Source organism: Ambystoma mexicanum, chromosome 1q (assembly GCF_040938575.1).
Source record: "Ambystoma mexicanum isolate Mex_15411 chromosome 1q, UKY_AmexF1_1, whole genome shotgun sequence".
NCBI classification, from domain to species: Eukaryota; Metazoa; Chordata; class Amphibia; order Caudata; family Ambystomatidae; genus Ambystoma; species Ambystoma mexicanum.
Window position 1 is genome coordinate 859,529,289 of NC_090922.1, and position 22,674 is coordinate 859,551,962.

A 22,674-nucleotide genomic window follows, 5' to 3' on the forward strand; every position below is an offset into this window, starting at 1 on the left:
CAGTTCTCTGGTGCTAGACAAAGCCCTGGTGATTCCGTTTTCATACGATTGTTTTTTTGCCTCACAAACTGCCATTTTATACTGTTTGGCAGCACTGGTGTAAACGTGTTTGTTGTCCAGGGACGGGTTATTATTCCAAAGCTGGAATGCCCTGTTCTTCAGGGTGCAAAGTTTTAGGATATTAGCAGAAAACCAGTCCTTGGATGGTGCAGCCTTGGTGAGGCCTTTTTATTTCTGGGGCTAATTGGTTAACTGCTGTAGTGAGCGTGGTCTGGTAGGCTTCGGCAAAGTCATTGGCAGTGCAGAGATTCAGTAGATTATTAGATATGGGTGAAGTGTATAGTTTCAATGCAGCTGGTGTGAGTTTACGTAGGTTCCTGTATTGTGACCAACTTCTGGCCACTTGGTTTTTAGTACGCTGGACGGTGAACGGCAAGGAGAAATGTATAAAAGGAGTGGTCCATCAAAGGACAGTATTATTTCAATATTCTTAAGGTTGTCCTTGTGCGTGGCCAGCCAATCCAGAGTTCTTCCTTTATCATGGGTGGCTGACTGTACAAACTGGCAAAATCCCAGTGCGGTCAGTGTAGAGTTGACAAGATGGGCCATTTTATCAGTGGGGTCCAAAAGTCCCAGGTTCAGATAAGGTGTTGGGGTCCATAAAAAGTTTGACAAATAAAATGTTGCAATCTGTCACCGCAATGCCTGAAATTTGGTGGATCTGAAGCGAGGCCCTGTAAATCAAAGCTACACCGCCCCCCCCAATGCCCTCTTGCCGATCTGCCGCAAGAATCTTGTAATCTGGTGAGATGGCAAAGGCAACTGTCGGGCCAGTGGTGGCATGACCCCAGATCTCTGTAATGGCACATAGGTCTATGTCCGAGTCCTTAATGTACTCTGCCACTTCTGTGGCATGCTTAACTAGAGAACGGGTATGCAAGGTTGTTCTTTTTTATCTGGGGTGCAGGTCTATAATAGGACCGTGGTTAAGATGCCTAGTCCCCAAGCTGTAGGGGAATCCTGGGTTCGGTCATGGTGATAAGGATGTTATAATATTAGTTGATTGAATCCTATCACACCAATGCAGGCCTCCCTGTAATCCCTCCCCATTTTGTGAGCCTTCCGTGGATTCTGTACTACTGTGAGCTATATATAAAATCGGGCCTTATGAAATCAGCGGATATGTTGGGGCCCTGTTCGGGTCCGGCACTTAATGTTTGATCTGTATTACTATTGTATGTGGGAATGGGCAAAAGTCCCATGTCTAGATAAATCTGCACTATACAAAATCTTTTCTTGGAACTCCTGCCATAAAAAGTATCTGAGGGCAACATTATCATGCAACAGGAAGGTCAGAGCAAGGCAATACGTGGGTACCTGCAAGATATAAACAAACGCAACTTGTGCCGCACCCCTCTGAAGCAAACCAGCGACAACCGGCCTCTTCAAACAGGCCGGCGCTAACGTGCCACCGACGTAATGAAGAGTGCTGGTGTTGGCGGGAACTGTAGTTCAGGGAGACGACAAGTTCAGTGAGCCACAGGCTCAGATAGAAAGAACTAAGCAGAGCGCTGCCTGAGCAAGGAGACCGTGCAAAAACGAATGTAATCCGAAGCGAGCGCGCACACAGACAGCACATTCTGTTAGTAACAAGAATAAATGCAAGATCTAAATGCCAATGAAAGCAAGGTGCAGTCCTTACTGCGTGGAACAAAGGCACATTAAAGGATAGTTCCGGGACTTTTTTTTTATTGTCCCTACGGTTCGGCCATGTGTTTTTAAGCATAACTCGGTAGATCGTAGAAAACTTTCCTATGGACCTTACCCGACTTTTCGTCCATTAACGCACTCGAAATCAGCCGCCATTTTCTGATAATCCTATCATTTCCCCCCATCGCCCTGGCTCACCTGCTTTTGCGGCACTAAATCAAATCCCCCGCCCCTGAAACAGACTTTATCAAAACATTCATATTCCCCGCCTCTATCTGTGACGTGACTGTGCTGCGTAGGCAAACGCGCCCAGGCGTCTTCTACGCGACTCCACACAGAACCCGGAAATCAACACAGATCAGCTCACAACACAGCGCGCCACAATTCGGAATATGAAACTGTACTTTTAAATCAAACCGCAAGATTGTAAATTTGGTAAAGTACATTTATTTGACATCAAATGTTTAGAGAATATTCAGCGATTTTCATTTTTATTTGCTCACGTTCCAAAAGGTTCGTTTTGAGGCACGCGATGTTCCTTTGCTGTACACAGGGTCTTAGATCATCTCACAATACAGCGCCACAATTCGGAATATGAAACTGTGGTTTAAAAGCAAACTGCAAGATTGTACATTGGGCAAAGTACATTTATTGGACATCAAATTTTTAGAGAATATTCAGCGATTTGCATTTTTCTTTGCTCTCGATCCAAAATAGTTCGTCTTGAGGCAAGCGATGTTCGTGTGCAGTACACAGGGTGTTGGTTTACGATAAAATAAGCTCTTCGGTCGCACTGATAATCGCATGGCTGTTCCAAGGAGGCACTAGGCCACCACAACGGTCTGTATGTTGCATCTAGCCGTTAGTACCGCGTAAGGGCATACTTGTACTTGGCGATCGTCCCACAAAATGGTCAGGGTGCTAACGTTGTTCACGCGGAGAAGCAATTGGCGATTATAGAAGCCATCCGCCGGTGTCTGGTACTCGTGACACAGACAATAATGGATGAAGTACCTGTTTGAAAAACATAAAAAATGAAATTAGTCTCACCATCAGATCTTTATTAAAATTATTCATTTTATATATTAGGTCGGGAAATTATTTCATAGCTAGGACAGTGCAACTGGGTTTTATACGTCAAGGGGGGGCTGTAGGATACTGAGACAGTCCCCCAGTGCAGGGGTTGACAGGGAGTGCAGGTGGAGAGTGGAAGGGCCCAGGACCGAGATCGCAGACAGTGGACCAGTTGTAGCAGGGGAGAGGGAGAGAGAAAGCAGAAGCAAAGAGGAAGGTTTTGAGGTGCTTCCGTAAAAGGAGACGGTTCTCCCCAAGATAGTGCGCGGTACAAAACAATATGCCACATAGAACGAACAAGTACAACTTAACCCGTCTTTAAAGCTACTGTATAGTAATTAAATTGCGGTATAAACTCATCTAAAGAGTTACTTACACTATATTTGCATTTTCCATTGTGTCTGTGCGTAGGGCAGCCCCGAAATACCACTCCTTCTATGCCGACGTTATTTCTTCTAATGAACGAACATGAAATGGCTTTCGTTTCTGAAATTATATTCATTATCGTTTCTTACGTGGTCCCGGCCTGTCAAGGTCAAATAACAATAGAACCTTATACTGAGTCGTGGGCCATTCTGGCACCCGAGAAAAAATCAAAGCAGCTGACCTTCACTTTGAACGAGCACACATTCCTAGTTAGCTACATTCAGTGTAAGGCCATCTCATAGGACTTGAAATTTACACTCCATCTTTGCATTTTGTCTGCGTGCTTTGCAGCCCCACAGAACCATAAATACGGAGACATTCTATATTTTTTGAAAAATGATTTATATTACTGTTTGGTTTAATTTAATGCGCAAATGAACAAGGTTGGATAGATACACATATTCAATGGGCCTGCGACATGAGGAGACTCGAGAGAACAGACAATCAAATTACAATCATTTAAACCGTGATGTGTATTTCTCAATGAGCTCTTCTTTAGGTGGACATGGAACAGAGGCAATGTTGGGTGGCAATGCAGTTGTCCCCTGCACAGGTTCGTTCACAACTCCATTTATGTGCCTATCTAGGACGTCAACAATAAGTCTCTCAAACTCATATTGCATATCCTCAAACACTGGTTTGATCACCCATTGTTTACTTCTTTTAGTGAAGGCCTTATTGTAGCGAAGCGTCCCTAAAGTTCCGGTCGTCCTACTTTGTTGACGGCCAACATTATGGTTATGTGCCAAGACCGCTAAAAGCGTCCGATTTATCATGCCCTCCATGCCAAAATGCAATCGTTTTGGCCTGTACTTTAGGCACATATTGTGGAACACCTCCAAATCTCCTGTGTGGCAGAATTCCGTGAGTCCCTTCAAAGCTTTTGTTATAGTTTTATCAAATACAATCTTTTCAATGGCTTTGTGAGTGGGTGATGAAGGAATCAACCACTTCTTCTTCCGTGCCTCCTCTGCTGACAAATGGCCATGTTCACAATTGTGGAAATGTTGGTTCGTGTTCCATCAGTGAACGTTTGTACAGTGTGGCATTACTGACCGCCATTTTTCCAGTAGAATTTCCAACGACCCTCCACATGTTTTTGAGCTCCACCAAAGATGGTTGCTGATTGACTTGGACCACTGTGAAATACCTTGCATATCTTTTTTTTTACCTGCAGCCGACAATTTTTTATTGATTGTTTTTGCAAGATGCCAAACGTCAAATTGGTGATTTATATTTTTGTACTGTTCTCTCATTGTCTTGGCAATTGAAACGTGTCTGTCCGTGGCTATCAGGTCGATCACCATTCCCCGCGATTGTAGTTCTTGCAATGATGCTACAAAGCCAACTTTCTCCATGGCCACTGAGGATGTACTTTGTGACACCTGCACGACCACCGAACTCACAATTTTCTTACTTTCCATGTCCTGAAAGTGGTAGGTGCAGTAATTGGCTGAAAATCCTGGGCTGTCGCACTGTCCATCACCGGCTAGCCTGAACCGTTTGCCCGCGAATGTACTATCAATAGACATTTTTTCCATTCTCCAAGCTTCGCTAATGGCTGGAAATAGATAATCGGTTTGGTATTTGTAGAACTGAGTTTTCGCAATGAAATGGATTCCCACAAACTGAAAGAAAGACTCTAATTTTTTAAAACTTGAACCACTAAAAAGTGCAGCCGCTGCACAAAGTAGATTGCCTGCTGGCAGTTGTCCCAGCATAGGTTGTGCAGACCATGAGAAAGGATGATATTTTGTACAGGTGGCATGTATTTTAAGGTTAGTGCCTCGAATTGCACGAGTCACATTAATCAATGGCTCCCCACATACTTCCCCACCAACCGAATGCCCACATTTCATCCGAATAATAATATCAATCAAACAACTATCGAATACAATGAATTTGGCCTCTTTCCTTATACTGTCACTCTGCATCCCAGCTGGTTCGGCCTGTAACGTTGAGGACATGTCACTCACATGAAAGGTAGAATCTCTGATATCGTCTTCCGCTATGTTCAGTGATATTGATGGCGTTTCATTGTCGTCCACTTCATTCTCTTCCATTGCAACATCTGTTCCTTCTCCGGCGATGGGTGAATAAAACAATTTCTTCAACTTTCTCGCGGTCTTAGTTTTTGCGGGTGTGGATTCTGTGAATTGATCTCCGACTGCATCCAAACTACCAGGAGGACATTCACTATCAATGGCTGGTGGTGGTATAGCTCCGTTGTCAATCACTTCATATTCTTCCCATTGGCACGAGGCATCTCCAGTCTCAAGTCCCTGCCAAAAGGTTTGACAAGCAACATCTCTCGTTCGCTTCACTGTCTGTGTAGATCTAGTTCGTACACCCACTCGCAACTAGAGGACAGATTGGAAAAGGGATGTTCAGTTTAAACACAACTTACAGTATTGAACTATTAACAGTGAAAAACAACATAATATAGTGACCAGGACACTAACCTTCTTTTGCTTTCTTTTCTTTGAAACTTTCTTGCCTCGAACTTCAACATCAGGACGCTGTTGCTCCGACTCGTGTGTGCATGTCTCCACTTCCTCTTGCGCTGCAACGACTATATTTTCATGATAAGCACATCCATCACGCACTGACGCTCCATCGACTCCCTGAAACATAGAACTTTCATTAGTATGTATAATAATATCGAAAACACAAAATGTACTTGGGGACCAATACCCACGTACAACTCAATAGCAAAACACGAATGAACGCTTTGTGTAGAATATTCAAACGACAATTATTCACGCATTGTTGATCTAGTTAGATGGAACTGTCAAGATCCATACCTCGGGCTCCTCATAGACTTCCATTGATGATATTATTGAAGATGATGCTTCAGTAACTCCCTGAAACACAGTAATTGCATTAGTATGGTTTTCTATTTTGTTAAAAAGAACATAAACTTTGTGCAGGCGTCAACGGCTCATCTAAATAGACCTGCACAAATGATCAGTTGTCTAAAATAAATAATGGATATGTAAATATGATTCCATTTGCTCGATCGTTGGAAGTGTCACCACCCAGAGATCTGCATCAACTACTAGGGGTGATGTTCTTGTAGAAGAAGCTCCGTCATCTCCCTGAAACATAGTACTTGCGTTAATAAACAAGGAAGTATAGCGGATGTAATCACGTCATATGATTTCGCTTGATCGAACTGTCAGTATCCATACCTCGAAATGCATAAGAACATCAAGGGACGATGTAACTTCTAGCTGCTAGCTGTTGCGCCGACCCGTAACTGCATGCTCCCCCTTCTTCTTGGATTAATGCTCCATCGACTCCCTGAAACATAGGACTTTCATTAGTAATGAACACAATATTGAAAAAAGAAGACACATAGGAGGGCGACGACAGAAGGACATATCAATGGCTAAAAACGAAAGAAACATTGTGTGTAACAATCACGCTACAAGAATGCAAGATCTGATGATCTCCATCGATGGAACTGTCCGGAAACGTACCTCGAGCATCTGAGTGACATCAACGGTTGTCGTCAATACGTTGGACTCCTCAGCATCTCCCTGAAAGACAGTACTTGCATTATTTTGGATAACAATAATTATAACTGAAAACAAAGACTAGAGGACGAGTACAAGGGTGTACCATTAGGTAAAATAATTACACGATAAATTAAAACTATTGATTTACATGCCTAAAACAAGTCAGTGGCAGAATAGCCAAGTAAGATTACCCGATAGGCGCTTGAAGTGGCTGATGACTGCAATAACGACACGGATGGAGAATCTTCCGCCTTCATATTGAGTGGATACATAAATGGGGAAATTATTGTTAGCTAATGCTACACACTACCGCAAGGCCGAGAGATAAATACGTAAACTTGACTCACCAGTGGAGGGAAGTGGACGAATAGAGTGGGAATAGCGTTTGAGAGCAATTTTCGCCTCGCTCGCGGTGTGTTCTTCTTTATTAGCAATGATGTGGAGTACATGTCTGAGCTAAAGTGCCTGCTGCAGATGCGGTATCGATCACCCCTCTTGTCCGCAAAGACTTCTAGGACTCTACTTTCAAGCTCAGACGGTGGATATCCGCAATATCGGACCCATTCTCTTATCTGATCTATTGTTTTAGGGAAAACATGCATTATAGTACCTTCAGATTTATTATGGGTCTTCGAAGGGCAACCGCCAATGGAACAGGCAGGCATTGTGGAAAGTTCTGAAAAGTAAAGATCAACAATTCTCTATGAATACCAATGTAAACTCAGAACATGTGACTAGTTCCTTGCATGTACTGTCTTGAACGAAAAGAAATTGGACGCAAAATGATTATGGTACATGGCCTTACCTTGACGAACAAACAGTTAGATGCAGGGATCAGAGTAGTTTCTTGTCGTAGAACAGGGAGCAGTTCACAGGTTGCAAACTGACGAGTTTCCTCGAAGTGGTCACGGAAGTTCACAGAGACGAAGAGCAGATAACCAGCACCTTCACGGGTTGACTAGCAAAGTGCAAAGAAGTTCTCATTAGAAATATGAAGTGGGTTATAAAGAATTCGAAACAGGGGTGTGTTTGTGAATGAATGACGTGTATATGTCGTGGCATTATGCGGTTTGCAGGGGGCCGTCCAGCGTGAAGGGGGATGCTTGGCAGGAGACACGGGGTCTGGAGGTAGACATGGGAACAACAACCCATGCTCTATAGACCACTTTGAAGTGTACATGGTCTTTGGCACCTCTTGGCCTTTATCGCTCCCTGACAGCTCCACTTGCCAGCACAAGTACCCCGGTGCGAACTGCCTTTCATAGGGCGGGGGGTGGATTGGGGCGGTGGTCGTGCAGACAAGACACAGGAACACTTGTGAATGGAGACACACTTATGTGGATTGCAGGGGGGCGTCCAGCGTGAGGGGGGATGCTTGGCAGGAGACACGGGGTCTGGAGGTAGACATGGGAACAACAACCCATGCTCTATACACCACTTTGAAGTGTACATGGTCTTTGGCACCTCTTGGCCTTTATCGCTCCCTGACTGCTCCACTTGGCAGCGCAAGTACCCCGGTGCGAACTGCCTTTGATAGGGCGGGGGGGGTGTGGATTAGGGCGCTGGTCGTGCAGACAAGACTCGTTTGCCGCAGGGCCTCACCAAGGAGAGGCCATCTAACTGCATGTAAGAGGCAGGCTGCAGGATCTAGTACATGGAAGGCAGGGGGGTGAGTTTATAAATACCTCACCCTCCCAGGAGAATATATGGGTGCAGTTCACCCTGGAGACCCTGGATGCCTAGGCAGTTAGTCAGCAGCAGGCTGGCCTGTGGTGGCAAGGCGGCACGGGCCAGAGGTGGTCATCTCTGTACCGGTGCCCAAAAGGATGATTTATTATGATCAACCATATTGATTATTTACCTATAACCATGTTTTGTATCAATAAAATCCAAAGGCCTTCCTTTTATTGCCAACGCTTGAACAAAGTGGTGTGGTAAGTATTTTTGGGGGAGGAGGCAAGGCCGGGAGGCTTGATGCCAACCCGCAAAATAACATATGTATGTCTGCTGCATATGGGTTCAACGGTTATGTGGATTGAAGGTGGGCGGCCAGCGTGAGGGAGGATGCTGGCCAGAGACATATGGTGTGACAAGACAAGCCACAGGAAGACTATTCAATGGAGACACACTAGATTCATTTAAAAAATCAAAACAACCATTGTTAAAATATATGTTGGGTTTTATTTTAGATCTTAATTTCAATTGAACATAAATAATAAACATTACACATTGTAAAGTTGCGGTTGCAGCACATCCAGGGAAAATCTGCGGTATTGTCCACTGTCGCTGGGGAAATGTTGTCTAATGGCAAGTACCGCACAGGCAGGTATTACTCTCCGAACGCGGTGTCCGAGCCTCCCGTGAAGCCACCAAGTGAAGCAACGATAGGCCACCAGCCTGTACCACCTGTGAAAAAGAAAGATGCAAACTGTATTAAAATGACAAAACTTTATCACTGTCGATTCAGGTAAAAAATGTCATTCTGCTTTGAAAAAAATTCTATCTAGAAAATGCACAATATGGAACCAATTTACATGCATTCGAATGATATGTAGATGTAATTTTATATGTGGGAGACGACCATGACATAGTAGTGGCATCACTGACATCACAACCAGAGTATACTTACTCGTTACTCGGATTACGCGGACGAACAGTGCCGCGAAGTTCGTGCATAAGCACCATCATCATCCTCAACACGGTCCGTGAGAGGCAGGCTTCCCTGAACTCTGGCAGCTCGGTGATGCATTGCGGACTTGGCTCGCCTTCCAAAATGTAGGCCAAGCACCCGGAATTTTCACGGCAGCAGCAGTTCTCCTCCTCAGTTGGCATTAGCTCGCACCGATTGCACGTGCACCAGGTGGAGACGCCGTCCATGCGACATGGTCCAGGCTCTTCATCCGTTGACTGGTCCTCCCAACTGCCGTCCGAATCCCCATCGTTTTCGCGTGCTTGCCTTTCCAGTAGTTCTTCCTCGGTGTACTCGGGCTCGTACATATACGGCATTATTGTAGCCATTGTGTGGTAAAGAAAGTAAAATAATTTATAGCGGTGGTACTGGTATCTGTTCACACGGGCTACAATCAACGAAGGTAGCTGACCAGAGCACAGAAACGAGTCACAGAATACTCAAAGTAACACAGAGAGAGGAATCGATTCGAAAATCTGCTGCTGTGTGTTGTGAAACGGTGTGTTTATACTTATTGAGGAAAGAGGCGTCCTGCCATTTCCATGGCGACACTTCATTAGCTGAGGCGCAGCGATTGTTGACACGAAACGTGCTTTGGCGTTGGGAAATGGGTGGTACGCGTCTGCTGATGTCAGGCTCAGGGGCGGGGGATTTGATTTAGTGCCGCAAAAGCAGGTGAGCCAGGGCGATGGGGGGAAATGATAGGATTATCAGAAAATGGCGGCTGATTTCGAGTGCGTTAATGGACGAAAAGTCGGGTAAGGTCCATAGGAAAGTTTTCTACGATCTACCGAGTTATGCTTAAAAACACATGGCCGAACCGTAGGGACAATAAAAAAAAAGTCCCGGAACTATCCTTTAAAGTAAACAAACTGATTTCATTGACTCAAAATGCTAAAGTGCCAACTAGTAGCAGGACGGAATAAGCTTACTGCATGCAACTTGTCAGGAGGAACAACAGGGGTCATATACATCCCGGGGGTGTGGCCAAGAGCGGCCCTCTTCCCAAGGGCTGGGTTCAGCTTGCAGACAATAAGTAATATATAAACAAATAAGGGGAGGGACACAGACTGATGGTAAATCATGTTGCCTGTATTAGATTTCAAATACACGGCATACAGAAGGATGAGCAGGGAACATAGCATGAAAGTGTTCAGGAAGTTTGGCACAGAGCTCTCTCTCTCTCTAGCGCCCCCATCCTAGAGTGCTGATTTATATAGCCTATCATAGGCAAACACAAATAAGTTTCTGTACTTTCACAATGGGGGTGTTACTTAGCATGACATTGCAGACATTTGGCAAGAACTGTCAACATCTTACTTGTGACGCAGCCCTGCAGGAACTTCATGTTGTATTATGAATAAGCGGCATTCGCAGAAACCCCTTCTATTGCCCATATATGGAGCTAACGCTAGACTTGCAGAGAATACGCAGAAGGGAAGGTCTGATGTGTCCTCTGCCCTAGGAGGGGTTTGGGCCTGTCCAGAGTGCTGCGTGTAGAGCAGGCAATGGGAACACAGAGGGAGGTAACATTGAGGGTCTGAGGCCTAACTGTACGGGAGAGCCAAATGTAGCATAGCACTGCATAAGGAGAATCCAACATAACATAGCATAATAATCCTACATAACATAGCCTACTAATAATCCTGCCACACCACTAGCGCACCAACCTTTTCAAACGCTCCGGAGCTAAGGCGCCGCCGACATGATGAAGAGTGCTGGTTTTGCCGGGAACTGTAGTTCAGGGAGGCAAGTTCAGTGAGCCACCGGCTCAGAGAGAAAGAACTCCTCAGAGTGCTGCCTCCGCAAGGAGACCGCAGCAAATTTAATCTAAGCTAAAGTAATCAGAAGCGAGCACGCACACACGCAGCAAATTATATTAGTAACAGGAATAAATGCAAGATCTAAATGCAAATGAAAGTAAGGTGCAGTTCTTACTGCATCGAACAAAGGCACATTAAAATAAACAAATTATTGTGTTGAGTCTTCCAAGTTCCCTATTGAACCCATCCCTTTTCAATGGGGGTGGATGTCCATTTGGATCCCAAGTTGGTCAACCAGTCCCAAGACCCAGAACCCTGTAGGGTGCTCATGCCCACATCAGTTTTACTGGTCCTCTGAATTTCTCCACTACAGACCAAGTATGCATCAAGCCAGCAACACTCATCTTTCCTCCAAGGCAACTGGTCTGGTATGTTTAACCAAGCCAGATTATATATTTGTGCGAACTAGCAAATGCCATTATTAATTGTCCACCAATACCAGTATAGTGATTAATAATGTCACATTTGCCTTCAACCCCAACTTCTAATTTCCCCAGTCCAGGTACACTACTTATTCTGGAACATATTTCATTTGTCGGGACTGTGAAGGCATCACGAAGCAAAACACAGACAAAAGACATATTTCAAACGAAAGCACTTTATTAAATCAAATGTCAAGATGGCAGAAGGCCCATCTTGCCCTACGCTAAAGTGGGATTTCCCAATCAGAATAAAACTATGGAAAGTTTGAGTCAAAAAGGTCCACTTGTAAGTCTGTGTCCACAACCTATACTTGCCCTCACCATTTAGACTAACAATGTGAGGGGATGTTAATAACCAAAGAAGAAAAGTTCAGTGCAATGTTCGGTGCTTCTTCCAACTCTCAGCTTTCTTTTCCCAAGTATAATATAGCCCCACAAAAGTCTCAAGATCACCGCTCTTGAGCTCCAAGCAACATAGTTCAAGATAATCCTCAGGGTTCCCTTCCCCAAGTCTCATTCAACACAATTCCAAACAAAAACGGAGGAGTCTTTAGACTTTGCTCTCAAGACAACATAAACATGGTTTTCAGTTTCAGGGCTCCCTTCCCCAAGACGACAAATTCACCTTTTCTACTTGTTGTAGTTCGGTTTCTCAATTGGTTTCCCCATACGGTCTACCCATTACAGGTCACACCACCAGGATCCCTGGGCTCTTCAGCCCCTTTGCCGATTCCTTGGCACATGCTCCTGTATGCCAACAGTTTCCTTGGCATTGGTTCCAGTGCTCCACTGTGTTCCTTGGCACTTACTCCTGTGCACCAAGGTGATTCTTGGCACTTGCTCCTGTGCACCAAGGAATTTCTGCTTAATATCTTTACAAGGGCCTACTGGCCTCGTATACAACATCTCACTCTTTTTGGCTTCACCTTTGTCAGCCTATGTGGTTGTACTTCAATGCTCTTATTGGGTTTCACATGTAAATTGCTTAAGGGTTTTAATGTGCTTTGAAGATGAATTGCTCTCAACTCAACAGTTCCTTGAGTTGCTTAAAGTTTAAGTTTCAATCTGAAAAAAAACTGTATTCGAAATACATTCTTGTTCTTGAAGTTCAAAAATAAATTTGAAATGAACTCTTGTAAGTTAAATGTGAGTTTACTTTCAGTTCAGTATTCAAAATACGTGGACCAGCATTTGTCTGCATTTCAGAGCTCCCCAGTGTCTGCATGTCCCTCAGATGCTCACCAGCCGTCTGCTCATTCTGCCGGCAGCTCCTGTTGTCTAGGCTCTGCTTCTTGAACCAAGAAACACTGCTGACGCAAGCCCTGGTCTACTTCTTGCTCCAGTTCTCCTTCTGCTTTCCATTGGACACGGACGGCGTCCTCTGTGATCCTGGTCTGCCGGTGTCCTGATTTGGCATCGAGTCCCACCAAGAGCGGATCCTCTGCTGGTCTCTGTCACGCCGGCATCCCTGCTTCTCCCCCTTCGAGCTTCTCCCGGTTCTTTTGGTCCTCTCTTGGGTGTTCCCCGTTCCTCAATGTATGTACTTGCAGCCTTCCAACAGGCTGCAGGTGTGCCTTGTCAATTACATCTGCCCGACCATAGTTCGGAACACATGGCTGACTTTCCCAATGTTCGGGATGCAGCTTACTCGTCCCAGTACCTAAATGGTGAAAATGTGTGGTGTTAATTTCTCTAAGTCTCCTCTTCCTCGTGTAGGGGAGGCATGGGATCACAAGTATGACACTGATACAATAGGTACAATTTGGAACACCTTTATTTATTGAAGCTGCTGGGGGTTGGAAAAACTCCCACTTTGCCCTATAACTAAGATGGGAGTAGTCTCGACCAAACGATACACAAAACAGTCGTAGTGGAGTCCGTCAAATCAAAATGATCTATGTCCACAAAACCTAATGCCTGTCCTATCCCTTGTACAAAAAGTGTATGAAGGAGAAATGTATATAAAGGAAAATCAGTGTTCAAAAGAAGAAATGTACCTGAATCAGTTCTCCTCCCCATGTTAGACTACACAGAGTAAGACGGTCCCTGTAGGAAGGGTGACACACTCTGGCTCGGGTTTTCAACATAAACAGTTCCACAACATGGACTGAGGCCCGCCTGGCCTTTCACGTTAAAGTCTCCCTTCGCAAACTTCCAATAAAGTTTCAACAAAAGGTTCACGTGGGTCCCCCCTCTGTCGGGCTCAGACCTTTCAGAACAAAGTTCACGTAGGTCCCCCTACGTCGGGCTCAGACCTCTTCAAAGCAAAGTTCAACAAGACTTGCAAAGGGGCTCCCTTCCCAAGCTTATGTGCGTGGCTTTCTTTACAGACCTACACAGGACCACTGACTAAAAGTTCAAGGTTCAAATTTCACTCTCTCCTTTCTAGGAGTTCATTTAGCTAACTTCTGTTTTGCAGTTAATTTGCTTTATCGGTGCAAACAATGCATCTTTCTCAGACTTTCGGGTGAGCCACTTCCTTTCGTCTGACCACTCCGTTACTCAGAATCGCTGATTTCAGCTATCTTTGCTTCTAATTTCATTCACAGGTCTGCCTTTCTTGGAGGCTCACCTACACGTGTGCAGCCTTCACTTGCTGCACTCATCCCTTGGTCCGTCGTTCTACCCCAGTAGGTTTGCCTTCGCCCCAGAAGTGCTGCTAGTACTCGTGTTCCGCCTTGCTCAGAGTGTGTCTCTAGGTTCTGCCTTTTATCCGTGTGAGGAGAGCTGATTGGTATCAGGTGTATGCACTTAAAAATCAAATGCCTGACTTTGGCTGACCTCGTTAAGTTGACACCATGGGCATTCTTCATAGGAAGCTGTTCTCTGTTGATCCCTATGGGAAACCTTCCTTTCTCTTTGCTTACTCTTCTTCGTCCCAGTGATTGGGGAGGGGGATATGGGGTATGAAGGTAAGTGACCCTTTACTAAAGCGTAGAGGGTTCTGGCTTGAATAGGAGAAAGGGGGGGAATCTCGAGTCTCAAGCATGGGTACTTTCTCCCATTTCCCTGCATTCCCTTCTCAATGTCAGTATTTGAGGCACTGTGGGACAGGTAGTTCTCGGACAGTTTGTACACTCTTTATATTTTCTGACTGGGATGAGAGGAACTGGGTATGGTGATTGGCATAAAGGGGGAGTAAACGGGAGAATACCATTAGGTTTCTCACACTCGTCACAGTATTGTCATATGTTACATTAGGGAAATTGAGGAAAAAGGGATTACAATAGCCCATAAAGGTTGGGTTAGGGTGAGTTGGTTCATTGGTAGGAAAGGGGGGCTACTATGTCTCTCCCAGGGGCACCCCTCTCCCAGTCCCCAAAGACCTTCAACCCAGATGGTCCTCCCTCGTGTGTCCATCCCCCAGGTCAGTATCCAAGAATGATGGCCTTCACCTGGCCACCTTGGCAGAGGATCCATGGGGTATAGGGTTGAGAATACCCTCAGGATTCTCAGAGGACAAAGTGCATCCCTTGCTGCCCATTAATTGGGGAGGGAGCCGTTACATGGGATGTGTTCTGCCCGCAGTGCATCATACTCCCACCTTGTTCGCTCAGCCCAGTCTTACGAGAAACACTGCCTGGGAAAACTTGGGTAGGATATCCCATATCAACCCTTGGAACCAAGATAAATAGAAACCCTCTGACCCAATTGTCACAGTTAGTAGACGATATAGAAAATTCCACTGAGTCCTCCTTAACTCGATTATCCCAAAAACAGGTAGTCATCTGAACCATGATGCTTCAGAATCATATGGATTTAGATATCCTTCACGACTTCTCGTTGGTTGCTTTGGCACTGATGGCAGATGCGTAGAGCTCTCGGCATTGCCACCATATCACCGGGTATCCACGTGCAGCGGTCTAGCTCTTTTCAAAAAGACACCCTGCTGCGGCAGCTTCTGTACTTAGTACGGCGTCCCAATCAGCTCGGAGCACTGCAACCCTTCAGTAAGGATTGCCTTCAATGCTTCCCCTGTATCTACATTTCTGTGCCCGTTCCCCGCACTTGTCTGACTTCCTTTTTTGCCTGCCAGTATTCCATTCCTTCAGTCTCCACCTTCCCCCCCTTTTCTTGATTCCCGAGTTTGTTTTTTCTTTTCGCCTTGTGTCTACTTCCTGGAGCCCTTCCTACTTTTGCCGATTATCGAATTTGGTTACCTCCTATTACATATGTCTGCTGGATTGCTAGAATCTTATCCGGACAGCCTTGGAGGGGTTTTTGTGCTGCTGGCTTCTCCCCTCAGGTTATTATTGGGGTTTCCTTCTGAACTCCACCTGCATGAGTGCTGTACTTTCATACCCAGTAACTCAATCAATATTACTGACATTGTCACAACATTCACAGAGATCTAGCTACCCTACATTGGATGAGATTACACCCTAACCTTACCATTAGCATCAGTTTTGATTTAATGCAGTAGAGGGATGGGTCTACACCCAAACCCTTTTCAATCCATTACATATTATTAATGTGTCAAATCGCATCCATCCCTGGATGGGTCTGTGCTTAACTCCGACTTTAGCCCTTCCGCGTTGAGTAACGCGATGACGTCATGCGATGACGTCACTTGTTTACATGTGACGTCTCGACGCGCGTGCCGTCATCGCGTCCTTGACGTTGGACGCCATTTTTTGCACTCGCTGTTGCGAGTTTCCAATGCAGCATGACTCGTGCATAAGGAGTGGTTTCCCTTCCCTGAGATGATGCCTGAAAAGGAGCCAGAGCTTCATTTGGATATTGAACCATAAAGGTGAGGCTGACAGTGGAATTTTATCCACTATTCTGGACTTCTATCCACTATTTGTTTCCATCACAACACTAGTAGGAAAACTTATGCCCACTACCTTTTGTCTCCCCACATTAGGAGACTGTTTGGAACACAGAACACTTTCCTTTGTAAGTCACTTTAGTGCCATCTAACTTTAAGAGACGTTTTTGAAAATAGTGCACATTTCTGGAAGTTTCTAGACCACTAATTAACCTATGGAAGCCACTACGCAGGTAAGCTGCCCCTATTTTACTACCCATTGATGATTCATTTATCATGCATAATTCTGATTCCATTTACAACAAGAACCCCATTTGGCTTTTTGTTTCTTATCTTCTATAGTCGTTGAGAATACCCTGAACCTTGCAATACTGGAACCTGTGGTACTCATACCTCCCTTCGAGAACTCTTGACACCCAGATAATGAAGGTACATCTCTCTTCTATTCCTTATCCCCTCTATTGCATTTACAGCCAATATGTATTAAATACTTAAGAACTAAGGAAACTCACTTCTTCATAGGTGATCCACTTGAAAGGGATTCTGAATAAACTACTGTCATCACAGTATTAGAGCCAACCTCGGGGCAACATTGCGAGGTAGGAAATGCTATAATGTATGGCAGACCTAATTACAGACTAATAGCTGTGGAATTTGAAGCGTGTATATTCTGAGAATTGTGATTTCTCTTATAGATATCCTGTTTTGAAGCTTAGAAAAAGAAGAAGCTTTATGGACCTGAATTGACTTTGTGAAATCCTAATACCCACTCCTGATGAAGGGATTGTTTCCCGAAACGCGTAGAGTTTTATGAATATTATGTATCATTACCTGTGACAAATAACAGAGATTGCTACATATCTGCACATTTTTGTATCATATTTGAGTTTCTTACTTAGAAATTAGGATGTATGTTAATACGTGAAATTGTGCAACCACAAAAAAGAACCATATTTGTGAATAAACAAATATTTGTTTTTTAGAAATATCAGTGAAGACCATTTGCTTTAAACTTTGATAAAATACAATACATAGCTACCGATGAAAACATTTCTATTAATGCCTACTTTGTAGATAGACCTAATATTCATTACATCAGTAAAAGAATTACCACTAGAACTATTCTCTTTATAAAAGCAATTTCCTTAACAGAATGACTTACATTGCTGCATAGAATCTATGTCTGAAAAATATACCTTTTGACTGTCTTTTGGCAGTAACTGAGTGTGCAGGGGACGCGAGGGGTCCACAACCTGTGGATACCCTCCCTCGTTCAGTTTTCCCAAACTCACAACCTAATGTCAGGGTTGTGTCCTTCTCCTCTGCTAAACAATTGTTTTGCAAACACACTGCGCATAAACACAAATTTAGTCCAAAGTGGTATAGTGAATTTAATTGTCACTGAGGTAGCCTGACACGTGTTTCGGGCACTTGCCCTTCAACTGAGGCTACAGAGTTGTACATATATACACATATATACACATTTTTGAAAGAGGGAAAAAGTAATTTTGAAACTCTCCTCTGCACCTCACTATCAACCTTAAGACTATTAAACAGGTTGATTCCTGAATTAGTCAGGAGTGCAAACGTGTTCTTTTCTCCCCCATTGTCACCCACATTAGTCACACTGTAAGCCTCATTCACATTAGCCTGAAGGCTCCCTGGACATTTCAGTCATGGGTTGAGGGTCTACTCGGACGAGTGCATCAATTGGTCAGATATTAATCATAACACTGGTCATAATTCTAGGTTTGTCCTGTCAGTCAATGGTTTGAAAGTGTCTCCATCATTGAGCATGTGCCACCTGCTCTGAAGTTTCTCAGACTGCCCAAGTACTTTGCTGTCATGCTATGGAAGAAATCTTAGCTCATGATATGCTTGGATGTGACGATTGTTTCCCCAAAGATGTATGTTATGAGACTGGAGTGAAGGTCTCATAGGAGGAGATTGCAGAGGAAAGTCTGGAATTGGAAATTGTAGATGCTGCAGACTGCCATGTTTAAACAATTGTTTCTTGCTTTTGTGAGGTGAGGCTTTACTACACATGTCTTTGCGATGAGGGCTCTTCGCCTAGTGTGTAGTCATGCTTACCTTCACATCTCTTGCTTCTGACGCGTTTCCTTTTTGGCATATGTAAGTGTGTTTTAGGCTCCCGCTTCCTTACAAAAAGCAGCTTTAGTAGACAGAAATTATCAGACTGTAAGAGAGCTTGCCTGCCTGATACTGTGTGTGAACGTTTGAACGTTTGAGGAGGAAATGTATCCCTTTATGCTGTCCTTCCTGATTGCACTGTCTTACATGTAAGAACAAAGATGGTATCAAAGACTTGGCTAGAGGGGCTTTGTTCCCTGATTGTAACTTTGTTTCAGTAGGGTTCCTTGCCTTGTCTGGACATTCCCTTCTGTTGAAATGCATGTGTTCCAAAAGAACAGTGCCTGGAGGGAGGGGGGTTCTCACTTGTGTCGAAGTCCTGTACGGTTGTTAGTTTGTTTTGTCCTGTTGCTTGCTTTGTACTAATACATTTTTCACCAATCCACCAGAATAGTCAATGGTCATTATTTTCCACAGCAACATTACACCTATCAGAGGTGTGATTGAGGGCACACGCATTGCCCCAATTTTGAAACAAATAGCAAGGTGGGTTGCCCGCATGCTGGAAATGATTTATGTTCTGTAGCTCATCACTGTTAAAGACCATTTTATAGATGATGCTTTGTCTCGGAAACTGTTAGCAATGCCAGGATATTAAGGAGCTAGATGAAGAAGAGGTCCAAGAGCAAACCCATGATGTTTGCACTGTGTTTGAGGAAGAAAAAAAAAGGTTGGAAGGAAGACAATTAGCATATTTAAATAATGTGTGAAGAGTGATGTGTGGCGAGTCGGCAGAACACCCCCTCTCCCTTATGAGGGCAGCTAGACACAGGAGACAACTTAATGTTAACATGCTGAAGGAAAGCCTGAAGTAAAGAAAACCCTGAAACCTGGGAGAGGCCTTGAGAAGCAAGGTGAAATCAGATTGGCCAAAAAGAGAGACCACACTGAGAAGCTGCTACAAGAACCTTTCTAGAAGAATACTTGCATTTTGTTTCTTCAGAACATGGCAGCACTTTTAAGAGTAGGTTTTGGATCATCTTCTGGAGTTTGTCTTGTTTTACAGAATAAGGTCAGCCAGGTGGATGATTGACTGATTAAGAGTATGGGTATTTATGATAGCCAATCCTTTGGAACTTTCTTTATAACGTTAGGGAATCCAGGGAGCAAGGACATAAAGATTAGGCATTATTTTAAATTCATAAATTGAAAGAATCGGATCCCAAGAACCACCAATTTCATTAACCTGCGCTGAAACTGTTTACTGTTTCATATATAAAAGTCCCTTTTTAGTATTGGAGTTGTCCCAAGTTCTTTTGTCCAATCCCCAAACCTAATTAAACTGACACAAAGTAATGATTTGTTGATCTACGTTTGAGCATTGCCTCTAGTTCTCCACAGAAGGGACTGAGTCAAGGTGTGAAGGAGTATAAAAGAGGGTGTGTGACGCGTTTGGCTGTGAAGGAAACAAAGTGAGGAAAGGTACCAGGCTGATTTCATAGGTGCTGATTCATGGTAGTATGTTCAGGTTGGCCCATTACTGGCAACTTGGTTCTACAAAAACTTAAAGGTATACTTGGAGAAGTTGCAAACTTGGTCAAACACAGACTCGTGCTGGCACGGACTTAGTACTCTGTGTCCACTGGTGTTCACACATTTCTGCAAGCTCAATGAGGCGTTGGACTTCATGAATCCAACTATAGTTCCTGGTGCGGGGTCCAAATGCACAGTCACCTACAGAGAACAAATATATATTGGAAATTGAGGTTAAGGCTTGGAACAAGCCTTAACTTGTACTCTTCAAGAAAATATTTTGGTGAAAATGCTTTTTTAAAAAAAAATCAAAGTCGATAATTGACTTTATAGTGCGTATTTCCAGAGATGGAGGCAATTCAAGAGAATTGTATTCAACATAGCAAGTGCACTTTGCATTATCTAGAATGTAAGAGACATAGAAATTTATAATCATACTTTATTGGACAGAGTAAAAGTGGCTATCAGATCTGGGTGTGAGAGCGAGAAGTACATAAGAGGAATTGTGAAGACATTTGTCGGACAAGCCAGGCTCATGGTGGCTTTCATCTATACTTAATTTTAGTTTTCCGATGATGACACTTGCTTTTTTGGTGTGGGCAGTAAGGCGCAAGCAAGTAAGTTGGAAACATCTACCTAGGTGTTTAAGTTAGCCAGGTTTCACAAAAAGAGGATTCCTACTTTATGCTGTGCTGTCCCCCTAAATAAAAATAGACAAAAGTAGTTTGATTTTCTTTTTCTTTTTTTTCCTTCATAGTATAAATGATATTTCCACTGCAATTGCAATTTTTTAACAATCTTTGGTTGTTAGAAATACGCTGCTTTCTGAAGAGTACTTAACAGGTCATTTGTTTGTTGGAAATGTTTTTGAACAAAGGCCAACTGATCAATTGTTTCCCTCATCACCAACAGAGCCCTCAGTGCCTTTAGAAAAGGACCTTTTAAAAAATGTACATCGATTTAACTAATGTATGATAAATCATGTATGGATAAGAGCACCAGCACAAAGGATCAGTCTATAAAATGTCTAGTAAATTAGGGCATTTCTGCCAGCTCACATTCCAAGGTTAATAAATGACACAGTGGGCGGCTGAAAATACACATTCAACATACATCACAACACATCCGAAACTAATAAATAATATGTCCTCATGTTCAACAGATCTTTTAATTGTCACTATGTGAACAATACCTGTGTCTGGAATTGTTGGGCAGGAGGATTTTGAACGCCTTGTGACTGTTCATCCATCGGACCAAATAAAATCTACCCTTTTTAGTTCTGCAAAGAAAATAGGTATATGTAATGTAATTTGGAGAACACAGTGCTCATTGCAATGAGAGACTTTCACATTACCTTTAAGATACAGAAACATATTAATTCTAAAATCTAAATGATATTAAAAATTAACATTTTAAAGACCATCTAAAATAACTAAACATAATAATGTGCATATGAACGTAGAGCATTCTTCTCCAACGAATACATCACATCGGAAAAAGAAAATACATAGTACAGTGACACTAACTTTCCAACAGTAATGAATAACATATTACTGTTACTGTACAGTGTAGCATGAGGTCAGATGCAATACCTTGTTTAGCATTACCACTGAAAATGTCATGATTCCGACTACTTGCAGGTTACAAGAGAAAGTGTACATTTGCAGTACCTACACGTATCCTTTTGAATCAAAAGCACAAGATTGGAGCACTGTTGAGCCATGAAATGGAATAGTCACAGGGAGTAGCAGGTCCGCTCTGACAGGGGAAGAAGCCATGCATAAACTCCTGAAAAATGGGATGATGTACACCACTCGAAGAGAAACTGAAGCATAAAACACCCCAGAAGAACCTGAGCGGGTTCCAAGTGCCTGGGAACCCGGAAGATCAAGGAGAAAAAGGAGACTGAGGTTGGCGGCGTGGACCTGAATATGGTAGCTTGAGGTTGACTGTGTGGGATAGGACCGCGAGGGTTGGCACAATGGTGCGGGCGCCAGTGCGCCACTGAGGGGCCAACTGCCACTCCTACCTCTGGCGACGTTGGAGCGCTGATAGCTGCAGCACAGAGGAGGCTTTGGTGGTGTAGAAAGTGAGAGGGGATGCCGACGTGGGGTGGAGATGTACCAGACCCGCAACTCCAGAAGGGTTATTGAGACAAGAACCGCTTACCATGAGCATCTGGTGGGATGTGAGGCTGAGGAACCTCAGCGGGACCACTCGGCATCAGCGAAGGGGAAGGGACCAGATGCTCCACTGCCTGTGGGTTTCCACCTACCAGTAAGCACAGAGGGCATAGATGGAAGGATAGGCCCCCAAGCATGAATTGAAGGTACAACAAAAAGCAAGGAAAACTACCAAACACGGGAGAACAGGGAAAACTCACACCCTTGATCGCGTCAAGGGAGAACCCAGGAAACAAAGTCCAGAGAATGACTCTGATACCGGCCCAGGCTGGAGAGAGTGGGGAGAGCACAGTGCAGTGGGAGAAACAAGAACAGGGGGGGGGGTGTATGACCCCAGAGGAGCCCAAAGACAGACCAGAGGACTGAAGGAAATAAAATCTAACACCATATACTTCAGCACCATATAAGGGACGACTAACGAAAGTGCCTTG

At 44.0% G+C, this 22,674-nt stretch overlaps 1 protein-coding gene across 1 annotated transcript in view; it reads right to left on the reverse strand.

Annotated features, from left to right (window-relative positions):
• NEK7 (NIMA related kinase 7) overlaps positions 1-22,674 on the reverse strand; it is a 1,199,876-nt gene that overhangs the window by 999,395 nt on the left and 177,807 nt on the right. Inside the window, exon 2 of the mRNA XM_069641506.1 lies at positions 21,253-21,339. Within this exon, the coding sequence (XP_069497607.1) occupies positions 21,253-21,309 (57 nt within the window). The 5' untranslated portion in view covers positions 21,310-21,339. The remainder of the gene's footprint in view (positions 1-21,252; positions 21,340-22,674) is intronic.